This window comes from Akebia trifoliata, chromosome 12 (genome assembly GCF_017979445.1).
Source record: "Akebia trifoliata isolate Shusen 1 chromosome 12, ASM1797944v1, whole genome shotgun sequence".
Lineage (NCBI taxonomy): Eukaryota > Viridiplantae > Streptophyta > Magnoliopsida > Ranunculales > Lardizabalaceae > Akebia > Akebia trifoliata.
This window is the reverse complement of record NC_141386.1, coordinates 24,383,314-24,410,081: the sequence shown is the minus strand read 5'-3', so window position 1 is coordinate 24,410,081 and position 26,768 is coordinate 24,383,314. Positions and strand designations below refer to the sequence as shown.

Sequence of the window (26,768 nt, the reverse complement as noted above, 5' to 3'; positions counted from 1 at the left end):
GATTCAACTTCATTTGAAAACTCCTCAATCTGTCGAAAGTTTGTTTGAAGTCTGTCAAATGGTCTTCTGCTTTCCTGCTTTTGACTAACAAGTCGTCGATGTACACTTCCATAGTCTTCCCGATCAACCCCTCGAACATCCTTGTCACGAGTCTCTGGTAAGTGGCCCCAGCGTTCCTCAAGTCGAACGGCATGACCTTAAAGCAGAACAGCCCTTGCTCGATGATGAATGACATTCTCTCTTGATCCTCCGCTGTTAAAGGGATCTGGTTATAACCCGAGTATCCATCCATGAATGACATTCTCTCATGCCCGATCGTAGCATCGACCAATCTATCGATCCTTGGCAGAGGAAAACTATCCTTTGGGCACACCTTATTGAGATTTGTGAAGTCAATGCATACTCTCACCCTCCCGTCTTTCTTCGGCACTGCAACTATATTGGCTATCCATTCTGGGTAATCTACTTCCCTGATGAATCCAACTTTTAATAACTTCTCGATTTCCTCATTTACTCCCTACCTTAAACGGGGTGATAATCTCATTGGCTTCTACCGAACAAGTCGGAATTCCTTGTCAATGTTTAGTCTGTGGCATGCAATCGAAGGGTCTATTCTTGGCATATCCTCGAACGACCATGTGAACACATCATTGTTTGCCCTTAGTAGCTGAACTAATCTGTTTTCTCCTCATGCAACATTGTGGTGCAGATGCTAACCAACTGATCCCCGCTATCTCCGAGGTCTACCATTTCAACTTCTTCAACTGTTGCCACCGTTCCTGCTGTGGCTCCTTCTGTAACTGCTATGACATTTCTCCTTCGACAGGTGACTCCTTCCTCTTCTTTTGAGGAATGGCCTCAACTCCCCATCCTTGCGTCAAGGTTAGGTGAAAACTCCGCTGCACCATCTCCTGGTTACCTATGATCTCCATTACCCCTTCCTTACTCGGAAATCGAATTACCTGGTGATAAGTTGAGGGGACTACTCTCATTTTGTGTATCGATCTTCGCCCAAGGATTGCGTTATAAGCTGAGTCCGCCTCTATCACGACAAATCTTGTCATTACCACTTTTGATCCCGTTGTGATCGGAAGTGTGATTTCTCCCACCGAGTTGCTGGGAGTCCCATTAAACCCGTAAACTAGGGTCTGGGTTGGTTCCAAACTTTCTGAAATCCCCATCCTTCTTGCTGTACTCAAGAAAAAAATATTCACTGCACTTCCCGAGTCCACCAGTATTCTATGGAGCTCGACGTTTCCAACTGGGAGTGCGATCACGAGTGCGTCTTGGTGGGGCATCCCCGTTCCCCTCAGGTCGTCCTCTGTAAAAGCTATCACCTGTGCATCCGCTCCATTGCCTGTCATCTCAACAACCCATGCCCCCGATGTTACTTGGTTGATACCAAACATATGTCAGATCTTTTTTACTCTCTCTTGAATTATCTATTTAGACGGTCTTCTTGCCCCCAACATTCCCGTGATGGTATGCACTATCCTGCACTCATCCGACTCGCGGCGTCCCCCCTTTCCAGCCATCGATGTCTAGGCTTCCTTCTCCTCCCTCGAGGTCTCCCTTCTTATCTCTCTTCTCTTCTCAACGAGACATACCTTTTGAGCTTCGACCATATCCTGGATGATATGGCGTAGCCTATAACAGTCCTCAGTGGGGTGACCCTCAGCCTCATGATACTCGTAGTACGATTTTCTGGGTTTCCCTTAATACCCCCTAGGTGGTTGAATGAAATTGGGGTCGTTCTTTATATGCCTCAGTATTACAGACAGTTTTTCATTGAGTGGTGTGTACACCCAGCCTCTCTTCCATTTCGACTGCTTATTCGACTCTCTCCGCCTTTTCTTGCTTCCTTCCCCTCCGAGCTGGGTCAGTGCTTTTGGTGCTTCATTCCCTCCTTTGCTATTGGCCACTGTTTGAGCGCTTCGCCTCCTGCCCTTCACAGATTCCTCTACAAGGATGTACTTCTCCACGTTTAAATACAAATCTTCCAAACGGGTTGGGTTAGATTTGATTATTGACTCGTGTAACAATGTTCTCGGAATGACTAGCGCGATGTACGCCGCACAAGCGGTTGTCTCCTCCATGCCTTCTACATCCAATGCCTTCGTTCGAAAACGAGTTACGAAAGATCGGATACTCTCCCTGACCTCCTGTCGAAGATTGAACAAAGTGTTAACTCCGACCTTCTTCTTTCGTAGATGCACGAACTGACCGAAAAACGCTTCCTCTAGCTCGAAAAAGTTCATAATGGACCCAGCTGGTAATGCCTGGAACCACATCATGGCCCCGTACCTTAGAGTTGATGGAAATAGCTTGCACAGTAACGAATCATCGTTTGGGTATAGCACCATCTGGCTTGTGTAATGCAAAATATGGTAGGGTCCCTTGTTCCGCCGTAGGTTTCAAATTTCGGTGTATAGAACGTTCTTGGGGGTTTCGAACTCATTATTATTGGTGAGAACGGTGTCCCCTTGAGCTCCCGGATTGCGTTACGCACTTTTTGCGCGGGATCCTTTTCGCGTGCAAGTTCCTCATCCCTCCTCCTTAGCATTTCCTCCACTTCCTTCCTCGTCATTATTTCCTTAACTTCTGAGCTTCCTTGTTGCATTTTTACTGCCATTGAATCTTCGGTCCAATATACCTCTATCCGTGCTGTCCGGACAGTATGATCCTCGCTTTGCCCTGCACTTGAGCCTTCTTCGGTTTCCGCACCCTCGCCCAGTTTTTGCCTGAGTTCCTCATTCTCCCTCCTTATATTCGTTATTTCATCATTCTGCTTCTCCAACCTCCTGCGCATTTCCTCCCTCATCTCTGTGAGTAAGTTGTACATTACAAGCATGGGGTCTTGTGCGTTTGGAGGTGAGTCTGCCGGTAAGGGATTTGATGGTTCTCCGCGTGTTTTGCCTCTGGCTCTTCCCATTTTGGTCATTTTTTTCCTTGTAAGTTTCCCACGGACCGTGCCAAATTGTAGATGCTGAAATTTGCTCTACATTTTTCCTCTCTCTTTGCTCGGGCGGACCTGTGAATTAGCCCACTCCGACGATTAAGTCAGACACTATAAGAGTTTATCAATTTTAATTTAGTTTAGAGAGAAGAAGAATTCGAACCCCTTTCTTACCCATGGTCCTCTTCCTTTTATAAGCATTCAACTTGATCGTTTTTAGTGTCATTCTTTAAAGTGACCCAGAGCAGTTAGCTTACTCTCAGGGTAGTTAGCTTCACTCTCTAACACGTCAGCTGCAAGAGTAGTTGCAACTGCTATGTCAATCCTGGAATAATCAGAGCTGATCTGACATGGTATGGGTTGTCAGAGCTGTCAATCAATAGCACATCTGTCAGCCTCGTCTTGCCGACCTACACTGGCACTTGATATCCACGGAGTACGCCATCCGTGCTACTTGATGGATTGGTGGTGTAGGTTTGAGCTGGGTGTCCGTGCATCCGAGGAATCTAACCAAGTGGGCACCTATAGCAGTCCATCCGAGTTTCACGTCCATACTTCCAAGCTTCATTCGAGCCACGTGTCCATGTTTGAGATTTCCCCCCTACAAATACCTTTTTCAATATCCAAGTATTATATTATCTAATGTCTTCTATCTATAGGTGGGTGAACGGGGAATAAAGAGTCGATAAGGAAGAATGATGGGCCGGAAGGACTTATAAGAAGTCCCTTAACAAATCTATAGTTCTATTGGGGAGGGGGGAGGGACCCGCAGCAATAGCTTATTCAAAAGGCCTGGGGAAGGCGCACAAAAAACACATCTTTATATTGAAGGATCAATTAGCCAAATTGACCCCTCAAGTTATCGATAGGAAGGGCCCCCGATATATCATAGCTTATGTGACTCATAAACCTAAAATATAAAGTAAATAGACTTACAACAATGGAACAAACATGATCAAAGCTGTTAGCTACTATTCCTTTGGGCGGGACCTCGTCTTGTCGTTAAAGGGTCGTTGATCACCGAAACAAGGGGCAAGAAGCGGTACTGATATAAGGGCTCTATTTGTCACATCATATTATTCTCTTGGATTCATGCAGAAATAAGACATTGAAAGGCACTACCACTACGTCACAAACAGTTAAAAACGACTAAATAGTGCGGAAAAAACGACGGACTAAAGCCGTCGTTTATATACGACGGCTTTCACCAATTGTTTAACACTTAATGACGATTATAATAATCGTTTATTAACAACTAATTTAATCCGTCATTTAATTAGTAAAAGAATCATTACTGCCACACCAAAGTTTACTAATGTTACACCGATTGGTGTGGCGTTAATAAAATGTGATTGTCACTATTGCCGCACGAACTTTACAAAATCCCATTTTCGATTTCTTCTTCCTTTCTTCTCTGTTTCTTCTTCCTCTGTAACACCCTAGAGTTTTAAATCTCTAAAGAATAAATCCTATTTTCGATTTCTTATCTCGTTTATATCTTCTTCCCCTAAAAAAAACCCTAGAGTTTCAAATCTCTAAAGAAAATATCCGATTTCGATTTCTTCTCCGTTTCTTCTCTCACGATTTTGAGTTTCGGACTTACGAAACCAGGCGAGGTTCGTGCGGTAATTCTCTCTCTCTCTCTCTCAGGCATAATGTTTTCTACATCCATTTGGGAACGATCTCTATCTATTTCTTGAATTTAAGCTAGGTTTTGCTTGAATAATGGAGATTTCTTCTTAACTTTTATTTATTTGCAGATCTCAAAGTTCTGATTTTATCCTCACTGATTTTATTCGCAGATCTCACAGTTCTGATTTTATTCTCACTGATTTCGGACTTACGAAATCAAGCTAGGTATGATTTTAACGATTCTCACTGATTTTTTTAGTTTATATAGTGAACAATCTCCCATTATTTATTTCTTTGTATCCACTTACTGTGAGAGCTCAGGTTATGGTTAAGGATTGAGCTAGTGTTGTTGAGAAATGATGTAAACATAACTGTTTTTTAGTTTGTGTGTTTGTGGGTGTGTATGTGTACACAAGACAAGAGTCCAACAACATAAATAGATTTATGGATCTTAGCTATTAACAATTAGATTATCAAATTAAGGTTCCAGAGACCTCATAACGTATCTTAAAACTTTCTTTGACTTTAAAACAGTTCATATTGGGTCATCAAAGCTTTTGCAATTTGGCTCTTTTAGTAGCTTTACAGATATTTGAAATATTTTACCAAGTTTCCCTTAACTTTTCATTCAAAATCAGAGCCTTTGTTTACAAATGTGCTACAGCTTTAATTTGTTGCTGTAAATCTGGATTGAACACCTCATTCTTGTAAATTTGAGATGGGGGTCAATTTGAGACTAATCCAACAAGGATTGGATCAAAACCGTAACTGATCTGATAAACATCAGATCAGATTCTTGTTGAATCAGGTTTATTAACCCTTTATCATGGTATTTATGGTTCTAAAACTTGGCCACTCGGCAAGTCATTCCAGTCTTTGGAAACTATTAGGTGAGATGTCCAATGTGAATTCTCTTGCCACCCCATCCACTGTGAAGTATCCTGTCTTTTGGGATGAGATTAGTCCTTACGGGCACACGTTTTTCGTATCTTCTTTGAAGTAAAATGAGATTTCTTGGTGAAGGTTGCACAAGAATATCAACCTATTAAACATTAGATATAAACGTAAGCAAGAAGCAATGGAGAGAAATTTAGCCAAAGTCATCCAGTTTCATTATTTGTACTTGTTAAAGAAACTACTAACAGTTGATTATTTGTAGAGATATTGAACACTTGCACCTTAACAGATAGATACACAGACATAATGAACCTTTATCTTGGTTGGGCTTTTATTCTCTTGATCTTATTGTAATTATGTGTATCACGATGGAAATCTGTTATGAGGAAAAATGAGTTTTGTATAAGAATAGCACTTAAGTCTGTATGGTTGGTTGTAGCGAAAACATTTTAGAAGGGAAAATGGTCATGGAAAAATGAATTCTATTGTGTCATTGCATTTAGGAAAATTTCAAAAAGAGTGGATTTTTATTTTTTTTAAAATTTCAACGGATCATATTCTTCATTGCTTGGAGGCAAGGGCTGTTTGGGTGCATTTTCTTCAAAGTATTACTAGAATTCTATGCATAATTTCAAATATATTTTGGGATTAATACTATAAGATTTTGAAAGTATTACTAGATAAGTATTTTCACGACATACTTGACTTGAAAATACTATTTGTGATTCCAGTACTATGTCATTTGGCCGATCATCATCCGCTCCTAATACGGCATCCGCATCAGTATCCGCATCCGCATCCGCATCAACATCCGCATCCGCATCTACATCTACGATTGAGAGTATGTATAAATGGTGAATATATTGTATTCATTTGTTCAATATTTGTTATCACGTTTTTGTTAATTCTTTTCATTTTTCATAGGTGGGCTTATCCAAGTTCAGTTCAATCTAAATGGACAACCAATCGGTCCTAACTCATCTCAATTATGCACTACTGTTGGGCGGGTAGCAAAGACACATGTGCCACTTATATATGATAGGTGGACTAATGTGCCGACTAAGCTCAAAGAACAAATTTGGGAGTCTATCAGTGTGAGTGCATGTGTATTAAATGATTTATTTTTACTTGTAAATTGTAACTATGACTTATTACAAATATAACACATCTTATTTAATTTTCTTTGTAGGGCACCTACCAAATTCAAAAATGGCATAAGGATTGGGTAATCAAAAAAGAGAACTTATGTTGGAAAAAATGGAAAAGTAACCTCCGTCGGAGCGTATATGATAAATATCCAATGGATGCAGAAAGGAAAAAAACATGTACCTCATTACGTGAGAAAAGAATATTGAGAGAGGTTTGTCGACTTCAACTCGACACCTGAGGGCCAAGCTTTGAGGGCGATTGGAAAGCGTGTTAGACAAGAAAATAAAAACACTCATACCTCTGGTAGAAAGGGACAAGCCCGGCTTACTGATGAATTGGTAAGTTTAATATCATGTTAGGAATGAAATATGTATCTATTGTTCATTTACATATTTGACTGTTTCATTTATAGAGTAAAGAAGATCCTCATAAGGAGATTACCAGGACAGACATATACATTGCCAGCCATGCCAAAAGCCAACAAACGGTGAGAATAATTTATTTATTTATTTTCGTGATTTTCGTGAACACCTCTTTGTTCTAGTGTTTGACTGATCTGTTATATATATATATATATATATTTTGAATTCATCTTGTAATCTGAATGTGAACACTTCAGCATTGAAATTGACACTTAAGCATTATTGAAATTGACCCCAAGACTTGACTTGACTTCAATTATTGTTATGATACACTTCAGCATTATTGTTATTCTAGTTGATTGGCAGAATTGGCTTGATTTACTTCAATTATAGTGCACATTGTACACTATTTCTCTTTAGTGGAGCTATGGAATAAATGCTCTTAAATTCATCATTTGTTGGGGGAGAGTATGTAATTGGTGGAGGTTTATGGGTTGGGGGTCGGTATGTAATTGGTGGTGGCTGTATTGGTGTTGGTTTATGTGTTGGGGGAGGATATGTAATTGGTGGTGGTTTATGTGTTTGGGGAGGATATTTAAGTCATTCTCCACCTTATGGACCCCATGACTTGGGAGTATTCAACTTAGAAGATGGGAGTATTGAATCATATTATTCAGTAGAGTCCCCAGCAACAATGTTTCCATTCATTTGGGTTGAGCCTTCCCTTTCCCTATAGGGTTACTATGATTAACTCATTTTTATTTATCAATAACAAGTTTGCTAATGTCCATTCATTTGGACCTAATATGTTCTAGTTATTCTTGTAATGTGTTTATTAGCCAATTTAAACACTGTTATTGGATTGGATTCTTTGCCTCCCAATCTCTCATTGGTGAAATTTTTGATATATAAAACGTTATGTTTTTATAATAAATTTGGATTACAAATTAAGATTTCTCTTTGTTGGTATGCTTAATGTTGTGGATTCTTAATTTTTGTGGCATAATAGAAAATGACATTAACAATGAGGACACATATGCAGCAATGGCAATCTGGGTTACTGTGAGAGCTCAGGTTATGGTTACAGGTTAGAGAGAGATTCATTCCCCACTCTTCCCAAATATAAAACATATAGATCCTTTACAGCACACCCCACCCGGTCCAAATAAAACCCATTTCACCTCTCTCTCTCTCTCTCTCTTTAAATCTCTTGCTGCTTATTAGAAAAGACACTCTTTCTTGGATCTTCTCCATGTTATTTGCATCTTTCCAAAGATGAAAAATATTATATGATACAGGGGTGAGTTATGTTGAGGTTGAGGTTGAGATTGAGATGAGAGAGATGGGGGCCCAGTAGAAAAGAGTAGAGTAATTGCAGCCTTTGAAAGTGGGAATTAATTATGAGTACAGCAAGTTTTGTATGGGCCTTTTTGTTTGGGCTGATCCTGCAACTTGTTTCTCGATAACTCTTTTAAAAAGAAGCCTTCACCGAGATCATTGTACTTGATCTAAAAATGATCTAGAGTTATTGGTAACCAATTTAATTCATTTTAATACAATCCTAAATGATTTATCCCAACCTGTTCTCTCTTTCTTCACCTTCTTCATCATTTTTTTTTCTTTTTTATTAACTTTTTATGCTGCCTAGGATTTGAACCAGAAATCATAAAGTGAGTACTTTTTTTTTTCCATAGAGACCAATATTTGGTCATAGAGTACGAGATTGAGTGTGATATTGAAAGGTCCAACTTGCAAGTCCCTTCAAACTTGCTGACTCCTCAAATTCTCCAAACAATAGTTCTAAAACTTGGCCACTCGGCAAGTCATTCTAGTCTTTGGAAACTATTAGGTGAGATGTCCAATGTGAATTCTCTTGCCCCCCATCCACTATGAAGTATCCTATCTTTTGGGATGAGATTAGTCCTTACCTGTTGTTGTTGTTCATGAATAACTTTATGTGATTTAATTAGTTCAATTGGTTTTGGTTTTTTGTGGGTCTTCTCTAATCATGTTGAGAAACAAATCAAATTTAAAGGGATTTGTTTTGTTTTTTTTTTTTAATAGTTGTTATTTTTTATATTTCTTAATTATTATTTATTTTGCAGGAGGCCATCAATAGAATGATTGCTAATGACCCTTCTAATAAACATAACGATCTAGACCATGATCCTGTGGCTGTGGTATGTGCATTATTTTAATTAGGATATTTTGTAATTATGATATAATGTTGTGTAGTAGGCATTGATATTAGTAAGTATGATATCATATCGTTAGTAGATATTGATATTAGACACTTTTTGTACAGGTTTGTGGTCCTGATAGTCGGGGTCGTGTTCGGGGAATGGGTTCAGGTGTTTCCAAGACTTCCGTGCGTGCTTCAATTCCTTACAAGCAAGCCTTGGCGTATGAGACGACAATCCTTCATAATAGAGTGGATAAGTTGACGGAAGCGGTGCAAAAGATGAATGAGACTTTACAACAATCAAATTTTTCTACTAGAACACCAATGCGGTCTTCCACCAATCTCGGTAGTTTTTCACAGGTATTACATTGGCATTTTACTTTTGATAAATGAGTGAACTTCTATTGTTGCAATGATATTGTCTACATTATTTTATAGGTAAGGTCCGACTCTCCACATCATGAGTCACATTCTAATCCACCAAGCATACAAACAGGTCCTTGTAAGGTGAATCGCTTGCAACGACCACATGATTGTGTTGCTGAAGGAAGAGTGATAGGTGCATCTAATGCAGATTCAGATAGTTACGATATTCTTATAGATGAGGTCCTTGATGGGAATGTGATTCTACAGAGTGGAGAAGGAACATTCGCTGATTTGACATGCGGTGATATTATTGATTGGCCCAAATTTCGAATAAAGTTTTACTGAACAGAGGTACTTTTCTTACTTTATATGGTAGATAGACACTAAACATAAAAAATTATAATAAAATAATTAAATGTTTGACAATGATAGTTATGAGAACTCTTTTATTTTGTAATTTAGTATATTCATCTTTCTTGCATAGTTACTTGGATTGCTTTAGGTAGTCGGTATCATTACTATATATCTGACAATGTTTTTTAATTTTTCAATCACAGATTTCGGCAATATGTCGCAAGAAGTAGGAATGTATATTATCCTTAAGAATCGCTGCGTCATTCTTCCAAGGACCGAGAAAGACATATGTTGGTTTTGATTTCTACAAGTGAAGTGAAGTTGGTAGAAGATATTTTTTGAATAACTTCTTTAAACATTGGGATGTATATGAAAATCGACACCATGAAAACGGGGCATGTTGGACTATGATTGCACATGTAAAATTTGAATGAATATGGTTTCCATTTGAAAAATGTAAAATTTTGTTTTTTTTTGTGTATTTATTTATTTTGTTAGATTTTAAATTTCTGTCCAATGAAAATTGTCAATTTTTTTTTTTTAGGTGAAAAATAATAAAAATAACAAACAATACTGGCTAGAATTTAAAAAAAAAAGTTTGTCAAAAAAAAACGACGGCTTTAAGCCGTCGTTTATATCCACTAATTTAATTTAAAATCGACGAATAAAAACAACGGGTTTGAGCCGTCGTTTTTGTTTGACAGACTATGACCGTCGTTTTTTAGAACAGTTTGTTGACGCGTGGCAACCGTCGTTCACCAAAAACAACTTCGTTATTTACAACTGCTCTTGCGACGGCGGGGGCCGTCATTTTTCTTAAAAAACGACGGCTTTGGCCCGTCGTTTTTTGTGAAATATGACGTAGTGTACTCAGCCCTAAAGGTTGAGGCTGGACCACTCTATCAGCATATTTGTCTTACTACAAGAAGGTAAACTGGTCTATTACCATTCCGGCTAAAAGGTTTGTTCAGGAGAGATCTGTAGGCTTCAAAGCCTTAGCTAGCAGTATATGAGACTATAAGCGCTGGCAAAACAAAAGATCAGGATAGGAAAGTAGTAAGGCCCATCGGGAGGGGAAGCTAAAAAGGCTCACTCACCCAAAGGCAGAAGGTCAATGTAATATGAGCTAACATGATACTGGGTGCCTGCCCTATTGATGGAGCTCAAGTCGAGGTCCCGCCGCCAGACAGGCTGACCTCCAAATATCCGACAAATAGGGTGGCCGTAGGGACAGTTGAGTAAAAGAATACATTTCCACTTTTTTTTCTCAATTTTAATTAATATGATCTTCCCATGGTTATTTCCCTAGCCGGTGTGAGCTCCATCAAGGAGATCCTATCTCGCCTTATCTGTTTACCCTTGTCATGGAGGCCTTCTCAAGTCTATTGAAAGTAGAGGTAGGAAATAACCTTATCTCTATCCCCAGTGGAAGTGGTATTCTAGATATGGCCATTTAGTCTTTGTGGATGATATTCTTCTTTTCTCTACAAATTACGTTTGTTCGGTTGTTTGTTCGATTGCACATATTAGAAAACTCCTGGATAACTTCTACCGATTGTATGGCCTCCAAGTGAATAATGAGTAAAGTAATGTATTTTTCAGTGCTTCTAGTACAAATACAAACACAATCTTGAATACCCTTTCTTTTCAGCTAGAATCCCTTCCTATTCGGTAGCTGAGGCTTCCTTTGTTTAGTTCAAGGTTATCGGCTTTTATGCATCATCCTCAGTTAGAAAAAAATTATATATAGAGTAGAGGGGTGGAAAGCACTCAAATTTGTTGGACTTCTTGCTTTTCGATTCCCAAAGGGGTCATTCTAAAAATTGAGTCTATTCTCAATCATTTTCTTTGGAGTGGCCCATCCTTGAGTAATTCTTTTCACCCAATGAGTTGGAACCATGTCTGTCGTCCTATAAAGGAGGGGAGATTAGGCATTCAAAAAATTCGTAATTGGAACACCATTGACCTCATGAAGCTTTTTTGGAAAGTTGTGAAGAATGAAACAATGTGGAGCAACTGGGTAAGAACTAGATATGTTGGAGAAGAGCGACATTTGGAGGCCTCAAGCTCCAAATGATGGCTCATGGGGCATGGAGAGGGATCTTGAATGTGAGGGACCTAGCAGCAAGGAATATTCGTTTCATATTAGGGGATGGTTCATCCACAATTTTTTGGAAGGACCCATGGCTGGATAGTGGATTGATTATTAGCCACAGGGAGAAGAACGATATTAGTCTGCATGGGAATCAATAAGAAGTCGGAATGGGAGAAGAACGATATTCCAGTTGGGCAGTAATCAGAATGCCAATGTTTCTGAATTTGTGAGATCAAATGGGTGGCAAGACCTTGGTGAGGAGGGTATCCGGATGCAAGAGATATGGAATAAAGTTAAGGCCCATCATTCTCCTTGGCCGAATGAAAACATCAAGATAGTCTGGATGTGCACGGCCACAGGGAGATTCATATATAAGTCTGCATGGGAGTCAATAAGAAGTCGGAATGAGGAGGTTACTTGGCATCAGATCATATGGAATAAAAAGAGAAATCCTAGACAGTCATTGATAGCATAGGTTGCGGTGAGGGACAGACTTCAAACGATAGAGAATCTGAACAGAAGAGGGTTTAGTTAGTTTGGTACTCTATGCCTCAAGGTAGTGAAGAGAATGAACGTAACTTCTTAAATGCAATTTCGCTAGTGATCTGTTCCTCCGAAAATTTGGTTTTAATAAGTCATCAATGGGAGCAATTAACATGGAAGTAGACTTCTTAAAGGATGCTAATCATGAGCTCCAATCGACAGTTAAGGAGATGATGAAGGTAGCCTTTTGTTCCACCATCCATAATATTTGGAGGGAAAGGAATTTCAGAATTTTTTAAGACAAGAAGACTAGTGTGCTAAACCTTACGCAAATCATTACTGACAACACTCCAGGGATCTTCAATCAGTTATCCTACATCCAAACACCTTGAATTTTACCACTTGAGGGGGGGGGTGGTTATGGGTTCATTACTAGAGATGAGTTGGGGCAGCTCAGGTTTGCAGGGCACTGAACTTCAAGCAATCAAAGAGGGCCGTAATGTAGCAGTTGATCACGGAGTACTTACAAGTATAATAGTGTGCGGAGATTAGACCATCCTGGAAGCATGTGTTACTAATGCGGTAAATTGAGTAGCTTCACTAAAGTTACATGGACATCTGGTTTGAATTTTCATGGTGCGAATCGAACAAAGCAGCTGAATGGCTTGCCAGGAATATGGTTCATAGGCCCTTTTTTTTTAATGATTCCAGAGACATTATTCCTCATGAGTTGGCTTTTATTTTAATGGAGGATATGTTTTGTAGCTTTCTTCGGCTTTAGTTGCTCTCAATGAAAAGGATGGGGGCCATCAAAAACAAAAAACTTTGGAGGAGTCATGTTGAAATTAAGATGTTTAAATGAATTTAACCTTTTTCTCAATCTTTAGACTTTCTTAAACCTCTTCGATAAAGTCAGGTTATTTAAGAAGTTTATCTTTTTCAAAATTCATGGGCCACCTAAGATTTTCAACCAAGTTTACAAATTGAGATTTGACCCATACCCCTCAATTTTTGTGAATATTTGAGATACCCCCTAAGCTCACAAATTGATGGCATACTTCTTGACCAGAAGACGACCAGAATTCACTCGTCTTCAACCTCATATAATCAGAGTGATAAGGGAGAATGACAAACAAATCAAATAATCAGAGGGTTCCAAGACCCATGCAATCCAATAGACAATAACATGCTTTGCAACAATGAATTCTTCCTTGTCATTTTCAATTAGTCTTGAATGTCTAATAACAAAATATATATACAATGTGAATAATTTCCAGGATTCAGCCTATCAGTTACAATATCAATCAAGAAAAGATGTTGAGAGGATACACTGGAAAGAAAGAGATCAACCCTGAAGATCCATACTCTGCTTTCCACCATGTTTGATCACAGCTTAAAATATTTGTTAGTTTTGGATCAAATGTGAATAATAGAAAAGAATTTTTGTGTAAGTTTACAAATGAAAAGGCCAACCTATTGGCATCTCCATGACACCCATGGCTCAAATACGAAGATCATCCAGCAAGAGTTCATCAGTAGTCAGCAGCTTCAGTTTCTGCAACTCAAACCACAAATATTTGGGACATTGGTGGGTCATACATGGATATGTTTTCTGTTGGTGAACTAAAGCAGATATATTAGTGGATAAAGATATGAATGATAAAGTTTTAGAGTTACGAGAATAAGTGATCAACTATTAGCTTTAAAACTAGAAATAAGTAAAGGTATATACATAATTGGAATGTATGCAACCCAAGTTGGATTTGGAAAAAATGTTAAAATACAATGCCAAGAAGATATGGATGAAATCATCCAAATAACTCTGAATGGAGAAGATATTTATAGAAGAAGACATAAATAGTCTTATAGGAAAGGAGAGTGGAGGTTATGAAAGACTTCATTGAGGACTTGGGTTAAGGAGAAAAAAAAAGGATATGGGAACTGCAATACTTGAATTCACAATGGCACGTGACCTTGCGTTGGCAAATACATATTTTAGAACGAGAGAAAAATTCAGTTACTTTTAAGAGGGGAATCAATAAGATCCAGAGAGGGGAATCAATAAGATCCAGATAGGCCTTTTTCTATTTAAAAGAAATGAACAATCAAAATATGCAAAAACTGAAGGGTTATCCTAAAAGAGAGTTTGACTTCAGATATTTACATTAAAAGATGGAAGAGAGAGAAAAAAGAAGTGTAGAACTTAGAAGTTTCTCAAAGGCAGATACAAGAGTGATGTATGATGAAGTAGTTAAAAGCATTAAGTGGGGAAAAAGTTCCTTGGGGAGTCCATGGGAAAAAATCACATAAGAAAACTTGGTGGTGGAATGCTGATTTCCATAACATCGTTAGAGAAAAAAATCCATTACAAGTCTGGGAAAAAGCTAGAGTTGAAGAAAACCTTGAAAAAGATATAAATGCAAAGAAAAAATATGGTAAATGAAACTAAGCATAGGAGATATTATGATATATATGACAAATAGGGTACTACAGAATGTAAGAAAAAATCTGCAAGTTGGAACGAATTAGGGATAGCATAGCAAAAGAGTTAAACAGTGTATTAGATTCAAAGACAAGAGCGTAAAAAAATTAAGAAAAAGGTGGAGGGTTATTTTCAGAAATTATTAAATGAGGACCACCAAGATACAAGAGGTTAGCAAGGGATACAACAGAGATTTGATAGCATACATACTTCTATAGAACTAGGATTTCAAAAGTAAAAATAACTTTAGCAAAGATGAAAACAAATAGAGCCTTAGAACCAAAGGGAGTTCCAACAGAAGTACGAAATGCGTCGGAAGTTTTGGATTGTCTTGCTAACTAAACTATTCAATGATATTTTAATGACTAAAATGATGCTGGATGAATGGAGGAAAAATATTTTATTATCTATATATAAGAATAAATGAGACATTTAGAATTGAACCAACTATTGGGGTATTAAACTTGTACGCTATGCAATATAAAACCTAGAGAGCTAATTTTGTAAGCATTGGGAAATAAGGGAATTCTTGAATGGATACATTGACATCATTAAGGACATGTATGCGGAGACTCCGACTAGTATGAGGGAAAATGGAAATGAGATGAACAAGTTCCTAGTTATATAGATGCAGCATTACTCACATTCAAGAGAAGAACCTTAATGTACGTTGTTTGCAGATGATGTAGTATTATTTGATGAAATAAGGTAAGGAATTAACATAAAACTAGAATTTTGGAGAGGGTTGTTGGATTACAAGGCCTTTAGAATAAATAGAACCAAGATTAAGTATGGGGAGTGTACATTTAGTACTGACACTCAAGAGGAATGGTCAATAAAAACTAATTGTTTAGAAATACCTCAAAGCGATTGCTTTTGTTATCTCAAATCTATTATACATAAGGATGAAAATTTTAAGGTGTTACCCATAAAATCAGAGCTAGATGGTTAAAGTGGATGTGTGCTTCTGGAGTACTACACAACAGATGCATACTAATGAAAGTAAAAGGATAATTTCATAAAACGACAGTAAGACCATCTATGCTATATGGAACTAAATGTTGAGCAGTCAAGGAGTATCAAGTTAATGAATTGAGCATAGAAGAATTGAGTATGTTGAGATAGATGAGTGGAAATAATAAGAATTTGGGAAAATGTAAGAGTAGCTCCAATAAGCCTAAGTAAAAGCCGACTCAGATGGTTTGGGGCCTTTAGGCATGTTCAATGAAGGACGATTATGCCCCAATTACAAGAAATATTCATGTAGAAAATCCTATAAGAGTGAAAGAACGACTCAAAAGAACATGGATGGACATAGTCAAAGAAGATATGAACTCACTTTCAATAACAAAATCCTTGGTTCTAGAATCTATATAGCATGGAATGGATGAAGAAAACTTGCTTAGCCAACCCCAAATCTTGGGAATAAGGCTTTGTTGTTGTTACTTGAGTTGGACCAAATATCTGACAGGGATCAACCACCTATATAGGAGATCATATCTAGTTTATTGTTTACTCATTTCAATTGGTCACTTGAATCTGGCTGATGGTATTTGATAAAATGTTCTACAAAAATATATTGTTGTCTAAAGTATTTTTCCAAAAGAATTACTCTGTAAAAATCTAATGCCCAACAAAATAAGCAAGAAATCATAAGCAAAAGCCAAAGAGACTATAGACGAAAACAATTTCGTCTTAGGGCTTTCGAGGCATATTAAATAGTTAAGGGATTCAATTGTAAAGGCACTACATGGAGTGGTCCTCTCTAATATTCTAAACCATGGGGCCTCAATTGCAAATAATATGTTGGACTAATTTGCAAATAATAAAACTTTAGAGAAAGATTAATGAGATTGATCTTGAACTTGAAAAGAAAGGCAAAGTTGTTTTCTCTCCTACAAAATGGGAGAAAAGTACAATTAGAAGACTATAGGCTAAATTTAGGAATCTAATAGGACCCTCAAGGTCCCAACATAATTTGCTCTTCTTGAGATGAGAAAAGGTTCAGAAAAAACAAGTAGTTCCTCCGAATGTTGGGATAGAAGAAGGTTCAAGAATCTTGCGTGTATTCTATGGATACTGAATAGGATTATTCTACACACATTTTGATCTTCCCAGAGGTAACTATGGCTCTTTCTCAGGCCCTTGATCTAGACATGGTGGGGTTGTAGAGATTATATACGATTTCCACATTTAAAACTATTGGATTTTTTTTTTTTTTTTTTTTTTTGCAAAAAAACACACTTACACATGTCATCAGATCACATGCAAAGCCCATCATTTGATTGTCCAAAAGGAAGATTCTCAATCAAATAGTCAAGGTAGTTCATTTTATGTGAATTCAACAATGACATACATGCCAAGTGAATGGCTTGGAATGACACTTGTAGATTGTGCAACTGCAACCTGGCCTTCATGTATCATTGGCCCTTGCCCAAGAGCAATCATTTGACTAAGAAAAAAAAAAAATGCAGCAAGGACCAACTTAGATGTAGAGACCCATGTAATTGATGCAAAAGTATATCCTTTGCAGAAAACATTAAAATTAGTATTTTCAACTTCTTAAGCTAAATGATGCTAGAAAGTTAAACTTATATAGAAACCACCTAAAAATAGTAGTTACAGCTTCTTACCGTGATAAATTGTGGAGGATCATCAAGACTAGATGAGCCTAGCACAATTTCCCTCCTGAGTTTTGTCGAGAGCTTGTGGCAAACTCGTAGCTGATAACAAAGTGCATAAGGTAAGAAACACAGAAAAATACAACCAGTATGGGAGTAAAGTAAAGCCTTGAGAAAAGTACCTCTGATCGAGTTGCTCCACCTATGATAAAGACAAAGATACGCTGGCCCATTCTTTTAAAATCGCTAGATGCATGCTTCAGTATTGAGTCACTACAAAATGCAGCAGGGAAGTTATGACAAATATAAGAAATCTGAAAGCATGGAACTTCATGTTTGATTAGGCGGAGAAGAAATCAATACCAAACTGGTGTAGAGATGAAGTTACTTCTCCAGTAGTCTTCTCAAGGCAGTCTACCAAAAGCCTAACCATTCTTGACATTCACAGTTAGGAATGTCATTTAATGGGTTGCATCTGGGAGAGCAGTAGACCACCAATATATGGGAAATATCTAGGGTAGACTACTATCAACCCAATCGGATGATCACAACCATCTAATGAGTAAGATTAAAATAAAATGCATCATCCACGAACAAAGTCAATGGATAGAAGATAAGGTCATCTGATTTGGCTAATTTTATTCATGAAACATGCATAGTGCAGACTGGTATATTTGATTTTTCATATAGCTAGCTGACTAACAAAATAAACAATGATATCTGAATAAAATCAGTATGACAGGCAGTAAGTAGAGTATGCAGAAATATAAATATTATTTAAAAAAGAGGATGGAAAAAGCTGAAGGACTACCTCGAATACCCATCATCAGAACTACGAGGGCGAGCCCATGTGGCAGTTCGTCTTGATCTCATTGAATGAGCCGCTGGAACTTGACTTGTCCGCATTGATGCACTTTGGGTGGTCCCATGGACAGTAGGACTTGGATCATTCATACATGGATAGTCATCCTTCGGAAGTTCACCTTTGCTAACTTTTTCAATCAGCTCCTGAAAGATAGCAGGAACCATGATCAAGTAATCCAATTCATTTCATCATCATCAAAGCCTTATCCCAAGAATTTGGGGTGGGCTAAACGAATAATGTTCATCCATTCCACTCTGACCAGAACCATGTCAATTCATTTCATATGGAAGAAAAAGATGGCAATTTTAATCTTTTAGGGTTAGGGTTTGAAGAAGAATAAGAAGAATTGCAAAAAGGGTTAAGAATGTTAATTAAACACTTTACCACTATTATATTATATATCTAAGAAAATATGAATTAATTACAAGAATACCACTATCACACATATTACCACTATAACAAGAGGTATTCTATACTCACCCTCAAGCAAGTGTGTAAATACTACACATTACCCAGCTTGCTAATAATACTGAAAACTACATACTACCAAGCCCTCTAGTTAGGATATCAGCTAATTGATCTTGAGTCTTCAGAAATAGAGTACAAATATCATCAATTTTCAATTTCTCTTCTATAAAATGGTGATCCACCTCAATGAACTTGGTTATATCATGTTGCACTAGATTATGGACAATATTGCTCGCTTCATTGTTATCACATTACAATCTATTGGTCAATGGGTAGGCAAACTCATATCAATTAGTAGCATTTGAAAACAAAGGAGTTCAGTGTGCCATACCTCGAAACTTTGCTTCTGCACTATACCTTGCAACTACAGGTTGTTTCTTACTTCTCCAAGTCACAAAATTACCTCCTACAAATGCAATTCCCTAAAGTAGAACATCAATTTAAGACTGATCTTATCCAATATGCAACATTGTAGGCCTCAACTCAAGTATCACAACAACTAGCATACAATAAACCTTGCTTGGAAAGAACTTCAAATACCTGAGTATTGTGTATGCGACATCCAAGTGTCACATAGATAAGGTGACCCAAAGTCTCTAATATTTTTCTGCATCAATAAAACGATAACCACTAACTTCACTGAGTCTATGATTTGGGTCCATCAGAATGTCACACAAGGTTCACACCCTAGCATGCTTGTCTCTTGTAGAGACAAAGGAACGAGCACTCAAGCCCCCTATAGTACTATAATGATTTCCTTCTCGCCCGCTATTGGAGAAACCACCCCTTAGTTGAGGAGGTCAATGAATCTCCCAACAAGTCTCCTTAGTATGGAGATTATGACCACAATGTTCACAATTCAATTTATCATAGACATCTCTAGGCATTCCCAATAGACCAAAACCTTTCCTTGACTATCACTAAAGACATGCCAACCAAAGCAGATCTCTTATTGTTGCATAGCACTATGACATCGCTTCTCATGGTGTAGATAAACATATACCTTAGATACATTAGGAAGAGGCTCTTTACCCAAAATTTGAACTCTTACTTGCACGTAATCAGAACTCAGACTAGCTAGGAATTCAAAAACTCTATTTTTCTCAATCAACTTCTTATACGGAGTATCATCCTCTGAACTCTGGCTTGAAAAAGTATGATAGTGGTCAAACTCTTCCCATAAGAGTTGAAAAGTAGAGAAATAGGTAGATAGGGGCTCATCTCCCTATCTCATCTATAAGATACTTTGTCGCAACTCATACGTACAAGCAATAATCACAACTTTAGTATCTGTAGCACTCACCCTATCCTATATCTGCCGAATGGTGGATAATAACATATATTCATTATTAATATCCAACTACATGTAATGAATAAGTTAGGACTTCACAATGGCATTCTCTCGATTCCATTTACCATATGAAGGGTCAGAAGAGCTAGAGGCAATGATAGCACCAATCAACTATCCTGCCTTTCCTTTTCCTTTAATATATAACATATAGTAGATTGAGACCACGGACGAAAATTTTCCCCATTAAACTTTATAGTAGTAATCTGAAGCTTGCAAGCTTCATTTTGAGACATACTCAAGTTCCCTTCACCATTCAATTAAACATTAGAGAATTGACAAACCTCATACATTTAAATAAACAGTTGATCTACAAAAATCAGGCCTTACAACTTCACTCTTGTCCCCACAGATCAAGTATTATTCTAGCCAAGGACCACATAAACTAAAAAACTTCAAACAAACTATTCATATCAACTAGAGTGGTTCCATGACCATGTCGATGTTGATTCCAACCCCAACCACCATTGTTAAAGCCCCAATAATACTCAAGCAATGATTTCCCAATTTCAATAAGAAAATCGCAAGAAAAAATGAAAAATAGCACAAAAAAGACATAAAATTGCTAAATGTAGGCTGAAAAAAGTTGAAGCTCAGATCTAGAAAGAATAAGAAGATAAGATAGAAGAAATAGAGAAAAATATTAGGGAGAATAATTTGGGAGATTATGGTTAAATCAGCTCCTCTCTCGATATTTATATATTCTTAAAATAAAAAAATACTACCTGTGCAATCAAATATTTATTTTTAGAACTACTTCAAATATTATTCAACGGAGCAACAAGTTATGCCTACTCCAATTCTAAATAACACAAGCTAGCAATCTTTTTAATGTGCCAAGCCAATATTGCTAGCCATTGGCAGTATAAAGTGATAAATAACTTTGATCAAGGATTAAGTTTCATTTCAACCAAGGAAAAAACCAAAACATTTGAAATATTCTCAAACATTCATAAAAATCAGCATTTAAGAATAAATTTTGTACAGAAAAAAAACATTACCAGTAAAAAAAACATAATTTTGGTTATAGATGTCACAATGATTCACCCTAAAAACCCCTCTACATTTTAGGGGTTTTAGTAAAGAAAAAAAAATTATGATTCACTCTAAATAAACCTTGATTATTTTAATGAAAAAACCCCCAATTTTCTAGGGAAAAATTATAGATTAAAGCATGGTCGTCCCTTATGTGAACATTTTTGAGCAATCCAAATCATCAAACTGGTAACCCATATAGTTCCAATGCTTTGATGAGCATGATTTTGTAGTTCAGGCATGTGTTAATGATGGGCTTCCATATGGAATGCTCGAATAGATCAAAACTGTAATACGATTTGTAGTTGTAACCAGTGTTGTCAAATGTGGTCGCATATTCGCTTATGCTATTTTCAAAGTGAAAATCGCATATGCTACAGTAACATACCCCAAATTATGCTATCTACCAATATGCGATGGCATATTTTTCTGAAAAATAAAAATTCATTTTTTTTTTTTTTTTTTTTTGCACATATATCACCGCATATGCGATGTGAGAAATCGCATATGCGAACAGCATGTGCTGATCGCACATAGTTGCATATGCTATTTAACAACATTGGTTGTAACTAGTCTTTAATAGGATTGTTGATATTGTAACTGTAAATATGTTTGAAACTTTTAGAATCTGTTACTGCAATATATGTTAGAAAGTAGAAACAATATAAGTTAGAAACCATAACCATAATAGGATTTCTAAGCTGCAATTAGAAATATAACGGAGAATTTTTCTTTTTCAAATATATGTTAGAAACTTAAGAATCAGTATATGTAATTGTAATAGAATATTTATTTTAATAGATTGTGAGACTGCTTGTCACACGAATTCCATGTGCAAAAAAGTGTCTCAGCTGATGGTGGGGGTTACCCAGATATCCAGTTTTAAGGATTAATATGATTATTTTTAACATATTGTTCTTTCATTATATAATGCCAAGAGGAAGGGATTCATTTTGGAAGTATTTGATTGATGGAGGAGGGAAGATTAAGTGTAAGTTTTGAGAATGACGATTCATTTCTCAAAGTAACCTCAAAGAGATGCACATCCATAACCTATAGTACCTGATTCAGTTAGTAGCATGAAATTCAATGCTTAAAGAGAAATGGAATAGAGGAAAAAAGAGACCAAAAAATTTGATTATGTGAGACCATCTAGTGGGGGTGAAGGTAGTTTTATAGGGTCAACCATAAATGCAGTGGTCTAAGACCAGTGGAAAGTTCCCACAACCGATGATGCCTTCTTCGATAAAAAAGAAAAAAAAAAGAGTAACATAGCTAAAGTGATAATGGTTGTTGTGATCCTTGTGGATACTTTACATTTAATTTGTTAAGCATGGTAAGAGTTTTGTGGAGCAATGACAATCATTTCAAATCACAGTCCAAGATATATCCCTTGGTGAGAACGAAGATTTTAGGGTCTTGAAGGGAAAGCTGAAGATTATATCCGGACAATCAAAAAATAATAGATTGTTTATGGGTGCAAAATAATGTTGGATTCGTGGAGAGATGGACGAAAGAAGCCACATATAAATTTGTGGGCATCTTCTCCTAAACGAACTAATTTTTTAATATCAGAATGTACTGTTAGGAGAAGAAAAATGCAAACTTCATTAGCTCTAGAATTTAAGAGAACAAACGAAAAAGGATGTTCGATCTTATATTTGATAATGCTTAAAATACACTTCAACGGAGATCATTATCTAAAATAGATTTCAAAGCATCTTCAAGATATATTGTGACAGATTGCTTGGATCTCATCTTAGAGAATATACAGGAGCTTTTGAATGTAAAGGCCATTTTAGAAAGTCACAAATATGGTCAAGTTCATCCATAGATAGCAACATGTACTTGATCGATGCATTCTCATACCAATCACCATGGTAAAAAATTGAAAAGACTAGGAGCAACTAGATTCACAATACAGTTTCTTTGTTTGCAATATATTGTTAAAGAAGAACAAGTAATTACAATTTATGATTGCTTCAACCAAATTGGGAGTTTTGCCTCAAAGAAAAATAGAAGGAATAGAAGTCATGAACACTATCCAAGACAACATATTTGGGCAAAGCACAAAAGAGATTGTGTACTATTGAACTCTTGTTAGAATGTCGTCGATGGTGGATGTGGCTGATTCCACTATGGTCTATTTATAGAGAAAAGGAAGCCATTAAAGACCTCTACAAAGGTAACATTGACCAGTATGAAGTTTATTAGAAAATCATGATGAGAGGTGGAAAAAGACTCTTCATAGTCTTCTATATGCTTTTGTAGCTTACTTAAATCCTCAATTATTTTATGAGAAATTAATCATGTTGGATAGCGAGGTGAAAATAGCACTCAAGAATATCTAACCAAGATGGTTAATTCTACAATTATCAAAAAAGAAATAGGTAAAGAGCTCGCACTTCAATAAACAAAAAAATGATGTAAAAAATATCTGTAAAATGGCAACTAACCATCTTCATGATACAAACCTAATTAAGTTTACATTTATTTCTGATAGTTTCTAAATTTTTTATGTGTTAATTTCTTGATCAAGCTTTATAACCAAGAAGTAATAATTATGTATTTTTATCCACTATTCAGGAAACTGGTGGGACATGTGGATGGTTTAGGTTCCAAATCTTCAAACTTAGCAATCAAATTGCATATCCAGACATGCAGCACTTCCGCATGTGAAAGAATTTGGAATGCTTTTGAGGTTGAACACAAAGAAAACAAATAAGGTTAGCATTAAGGAAGTTACACAACTTGGTGTTTATCTAAATGAACATACATTTTATAGGACATCTGTAAATAAAACAAAACGATTCATAATCAATCAGCTTGGAAAAAATTTCACTCTCCCTAGACCTAAATCTAGATGATTCACCAGAAAGAAGATCTCACCTTAGATTATAAAATTATGAAGATGATAAGAGATCATATTACCGACAAAGAATCAGAGAATGAGGATGCAAATGACGATAATATTAACTTTGGTTATTTTAATCGGTATAAACATTGAATATTTTAGTGGACCTGGGATTTCTTTTGTGGATGTATGGGTGATACCAATATGGGATTTGGTGATTTATTATAGTACTTCAATATGGGATTTGATGATATAATATGCATTGATGTTATGGCTGTTAATTTTTATCGATGTCATCATGTCATGTACCGGTGTCTAATATTTTATGTCAACAGTTACATTTTTTAGCATGTATAATTGTGTGGAAGCAAGTTATCATACTCATGGGTAACTATTCAACAATGCGTCGTTTTTCTAAAAGAATATATTAAAATAATTGTCTAATGTATGAAATATATTTTTTAAATTTTTTAAATTTATTTTTCTTGAACTCTCCAAATTTTGTCAATTTTTTTTTCCAAAATTTCCCCTAGCCAAACCTGGACTTGGGGACTACAAGTGTGACAGTTAACAAGAAATCAGATTTGCAGTACCTAGCAGACGTGATGGTTCTAATTCTGGATTTCAAAATTTCTCCCTAGCATGATTTGTGACTTGAAAAAATCAATACCACAATAAACTTAAATTGAACCGTCATATCTACTCCGAGTAAATCATAAAAGGGTTATGACGATATCAAAAACAATGCAAATGAGCATGTATATAAACTACTTAACAAATTAACTTTAAGTAATATATTAAACTAAAAGTTCAAAACTGATTTACTTTTGTCAATGCCTACAAGGAACATGTTTCATGCGCTACGGGTCCTGATTAGGCCAAAAAGGTGACCTAGGCCTCATCTACGTGAATCTTTCATGAAATAACTATCAATATGGATAAAGAGGCAATGAACCTGATCTTATACATACCTCTATCATAGGGTAAAATCGTGATAATTGCCACGTTTCTTCCTCGCTAGTTCGGTCCTTCCGTGCTGCATGCTTCTTCTGGTAATCAAACAAGAAACATGAAGCAATTATTAAATATTGGGTCTGGAATTGTACATAGGGAGGCAGCTGCACAATCTTGGAGAACTTTGCAGCATTTCAAATGCTTACCTTTTGAACATCAAATTTGAGAGAGAAACCAGTGGTTGAAGTCTTTTTGGTATCTGATGATCCCTCAAGTAATCTCATGTTAGTCACAGCATTCATATCCTCAGGTGATAATCTTGCTAACTGAAAATAGAAAAGGGGTTACCGTGAACCATACAATCAGCAAACTTCAATTGAAGGAAACCAATACAAAAAAAATAAAAGTGGAATCCAAAAAACAGACAGAAGGAAAGAAAGAACAAAAGAAAAGAAAAGAAAAAAGAATGCACAAAAGAACCTTCATCATAAAAGTGCATTTTCCTTGTATCATAGCAATTGAAATATTAAGATTAGTTATTTTCAGTTAATCATACATAAGCTAAAATTACTAAATTATTTTATCAAAAGGTAATCAATTAAGAGAGGGAGAGGAAAGACCCAAAAGAATAGAGATCTTGTGCATGAGATCCTGAATTAGATCACACCTTTAAAGATTTAAACTTCCACCAAAAAAAGAAGAGAAAAAAAACAAAACTATTTGAATCTTCTAATCAATAAATTATAGTCAAGATGTCTATATCTATACTGTATGGAAGTCCGTAAGGATTTATGAGATGTCATTCCCTAGGAATGGAACAACATAACCACTTCATATTCAACAGGTGCAATAAGAGGCTGAAGGAGTCTAGACTCCAGACATGATTGTTTCCATGGTTCTAAAACTGATAGAATTTCCCCGAATTAGTTCAAAAGTTTTACCAGGAAAACTGAAGTTTAGGGCGAATGTAATATTGGAAAGATAAGACAACTATAGCCATATTGCAAATTTAGATTATTAATTTGATGAATAAAGGGAACTTAAGTTTCCTAAAGAAATTGACCAAACTATATAATATCATAAATAGGTTCACAAAACGCTACACCAAACAATTTCTTTCATTTTTTGATTGATTTTGGGAGTGTCTCCCATAAAAATGACTCCCATATGGATGTTTAAATATATTTTTTTTTAAATGGAAGTCACCTGCAATGATATTTTTTAACTTCTTTTTCGAAATTTAGTTTATTTCTCTAAAGGATGAAAGAAGATTACGGTTAAGTAAGTGTTTATGCATCAGATCTATTATATATGATGCATTGGCACAGAAATTGTGTCTATAATAATCAGGATAATCCCCCCCCCCCCAAACACCAACATTTCTGTTATTTTCACTCTAAGTCAATGTTTAAGGTGACTTAATTACATGTGTATTTACAGAGCGATCTTTCTCTTTTTTCTCCTCTTCCGCTTCACCATAACACTCCCCAATCCATTGACCACATGCTTATCCTAAAGTCACACAACTAATTGGACAAGGGGGGAAAACCACTTTTCAGAAGTTTGTATTTTCAGATGATCTACTACTTGGTCAAAGTAGTTTGGAGAAAAAAACAATTTTTTTTTAATTTTTAAACTTCTGTCAAACCCTATGAAATACACATT

The 26,768-nt window shown here is 36.4% G+C and overlaps 3 protein-coding genes across 3 annotated transcripts in view; 1 reads left to right on the top strand and 2 right to left on the bottom strand.

The window, feature by feature from the left end:
- Positions 1 to 803: 803 nt before the first annotated feature.
- On the bottom strand, positions 804 to 1,364 carry LOC147389120 (uncharacterized). The gene has a single exon (XM_086419739.1). The coding sequence runs from the start codon at positions 1,362 to 1,364 to the stop codon at positions 804 to 806; it is 561 nt and encodes a 186-aa protein (XP_086275865.1).
- Positions 1,365 to 6,220: 4,856 nt separating this feature from the next.
- Positions 6,221 to 10,351, top strand: LOC147389119 (uncharacterized). Its single transcript, XM_086419738.1, has 8 exons — positions 6,221 to 6,326; positions 6,410 to 6,579; positions 6,844 to 6,972; positions 7,047 to 7,121; positions 9,102 to 9,176; positions 9,302 to 9,538; positions 9,617 to 9,895; positions 10,102 to 10,351. The coding sequence occupies exons 1-7, from the start codon at positions 6,221 to 6,223 to the stop codon at positions 9,887 to 9,889; spliced, it is 1,065 nt and encodes a 354-aa protein (XP_086275864.1). The 3' UTR covers positions 9,890 to 9,895; positions 10,102 to 10,351.
- Positions 10,352 to 13,700: 3,349 nt separating this feature from the next.
- LOC147389118 (SNARE-interacting protein KEULE-like) overlaps positions 13,701 to 26,768 on the bottom strand; it is a 53,068-nt gene continuing 40,000 nt past the window's right edge. Inside the window, exons 16-21 of the mRNA XM_086417650.1 lie at positions 25,310 to 25,429; positions 25,121 to 25,198; positions 18,391 to 18,587; positions 17,762 to 17,852; positions 17,592 to 17,681; positions 13,701 to 14,031 (exon numbers count right to left, since the gene is read on the bottom strand). Of these exons, the coding sequence (XP_086273776.1) occupies positions 13,978 to 14,031; positions 17,592 to 17,681; positions 17,762 to 17,852; positions 18,391 to 18,587; positions 25,121 to 25,198; positions 25,310 to 25,429 (630 nt within the window). The 3' untranslated portion in view covers positions 13,701 to 13,977. The remainder of the gene's footprint in view (positions 14,032 to 17,591; positions 17,682 to 17,761; positions 17,853 to 18,390; positions 18,588 to 25,120; positions 25,199 to 25,309; positions 25,430 to 26,768) is intronic.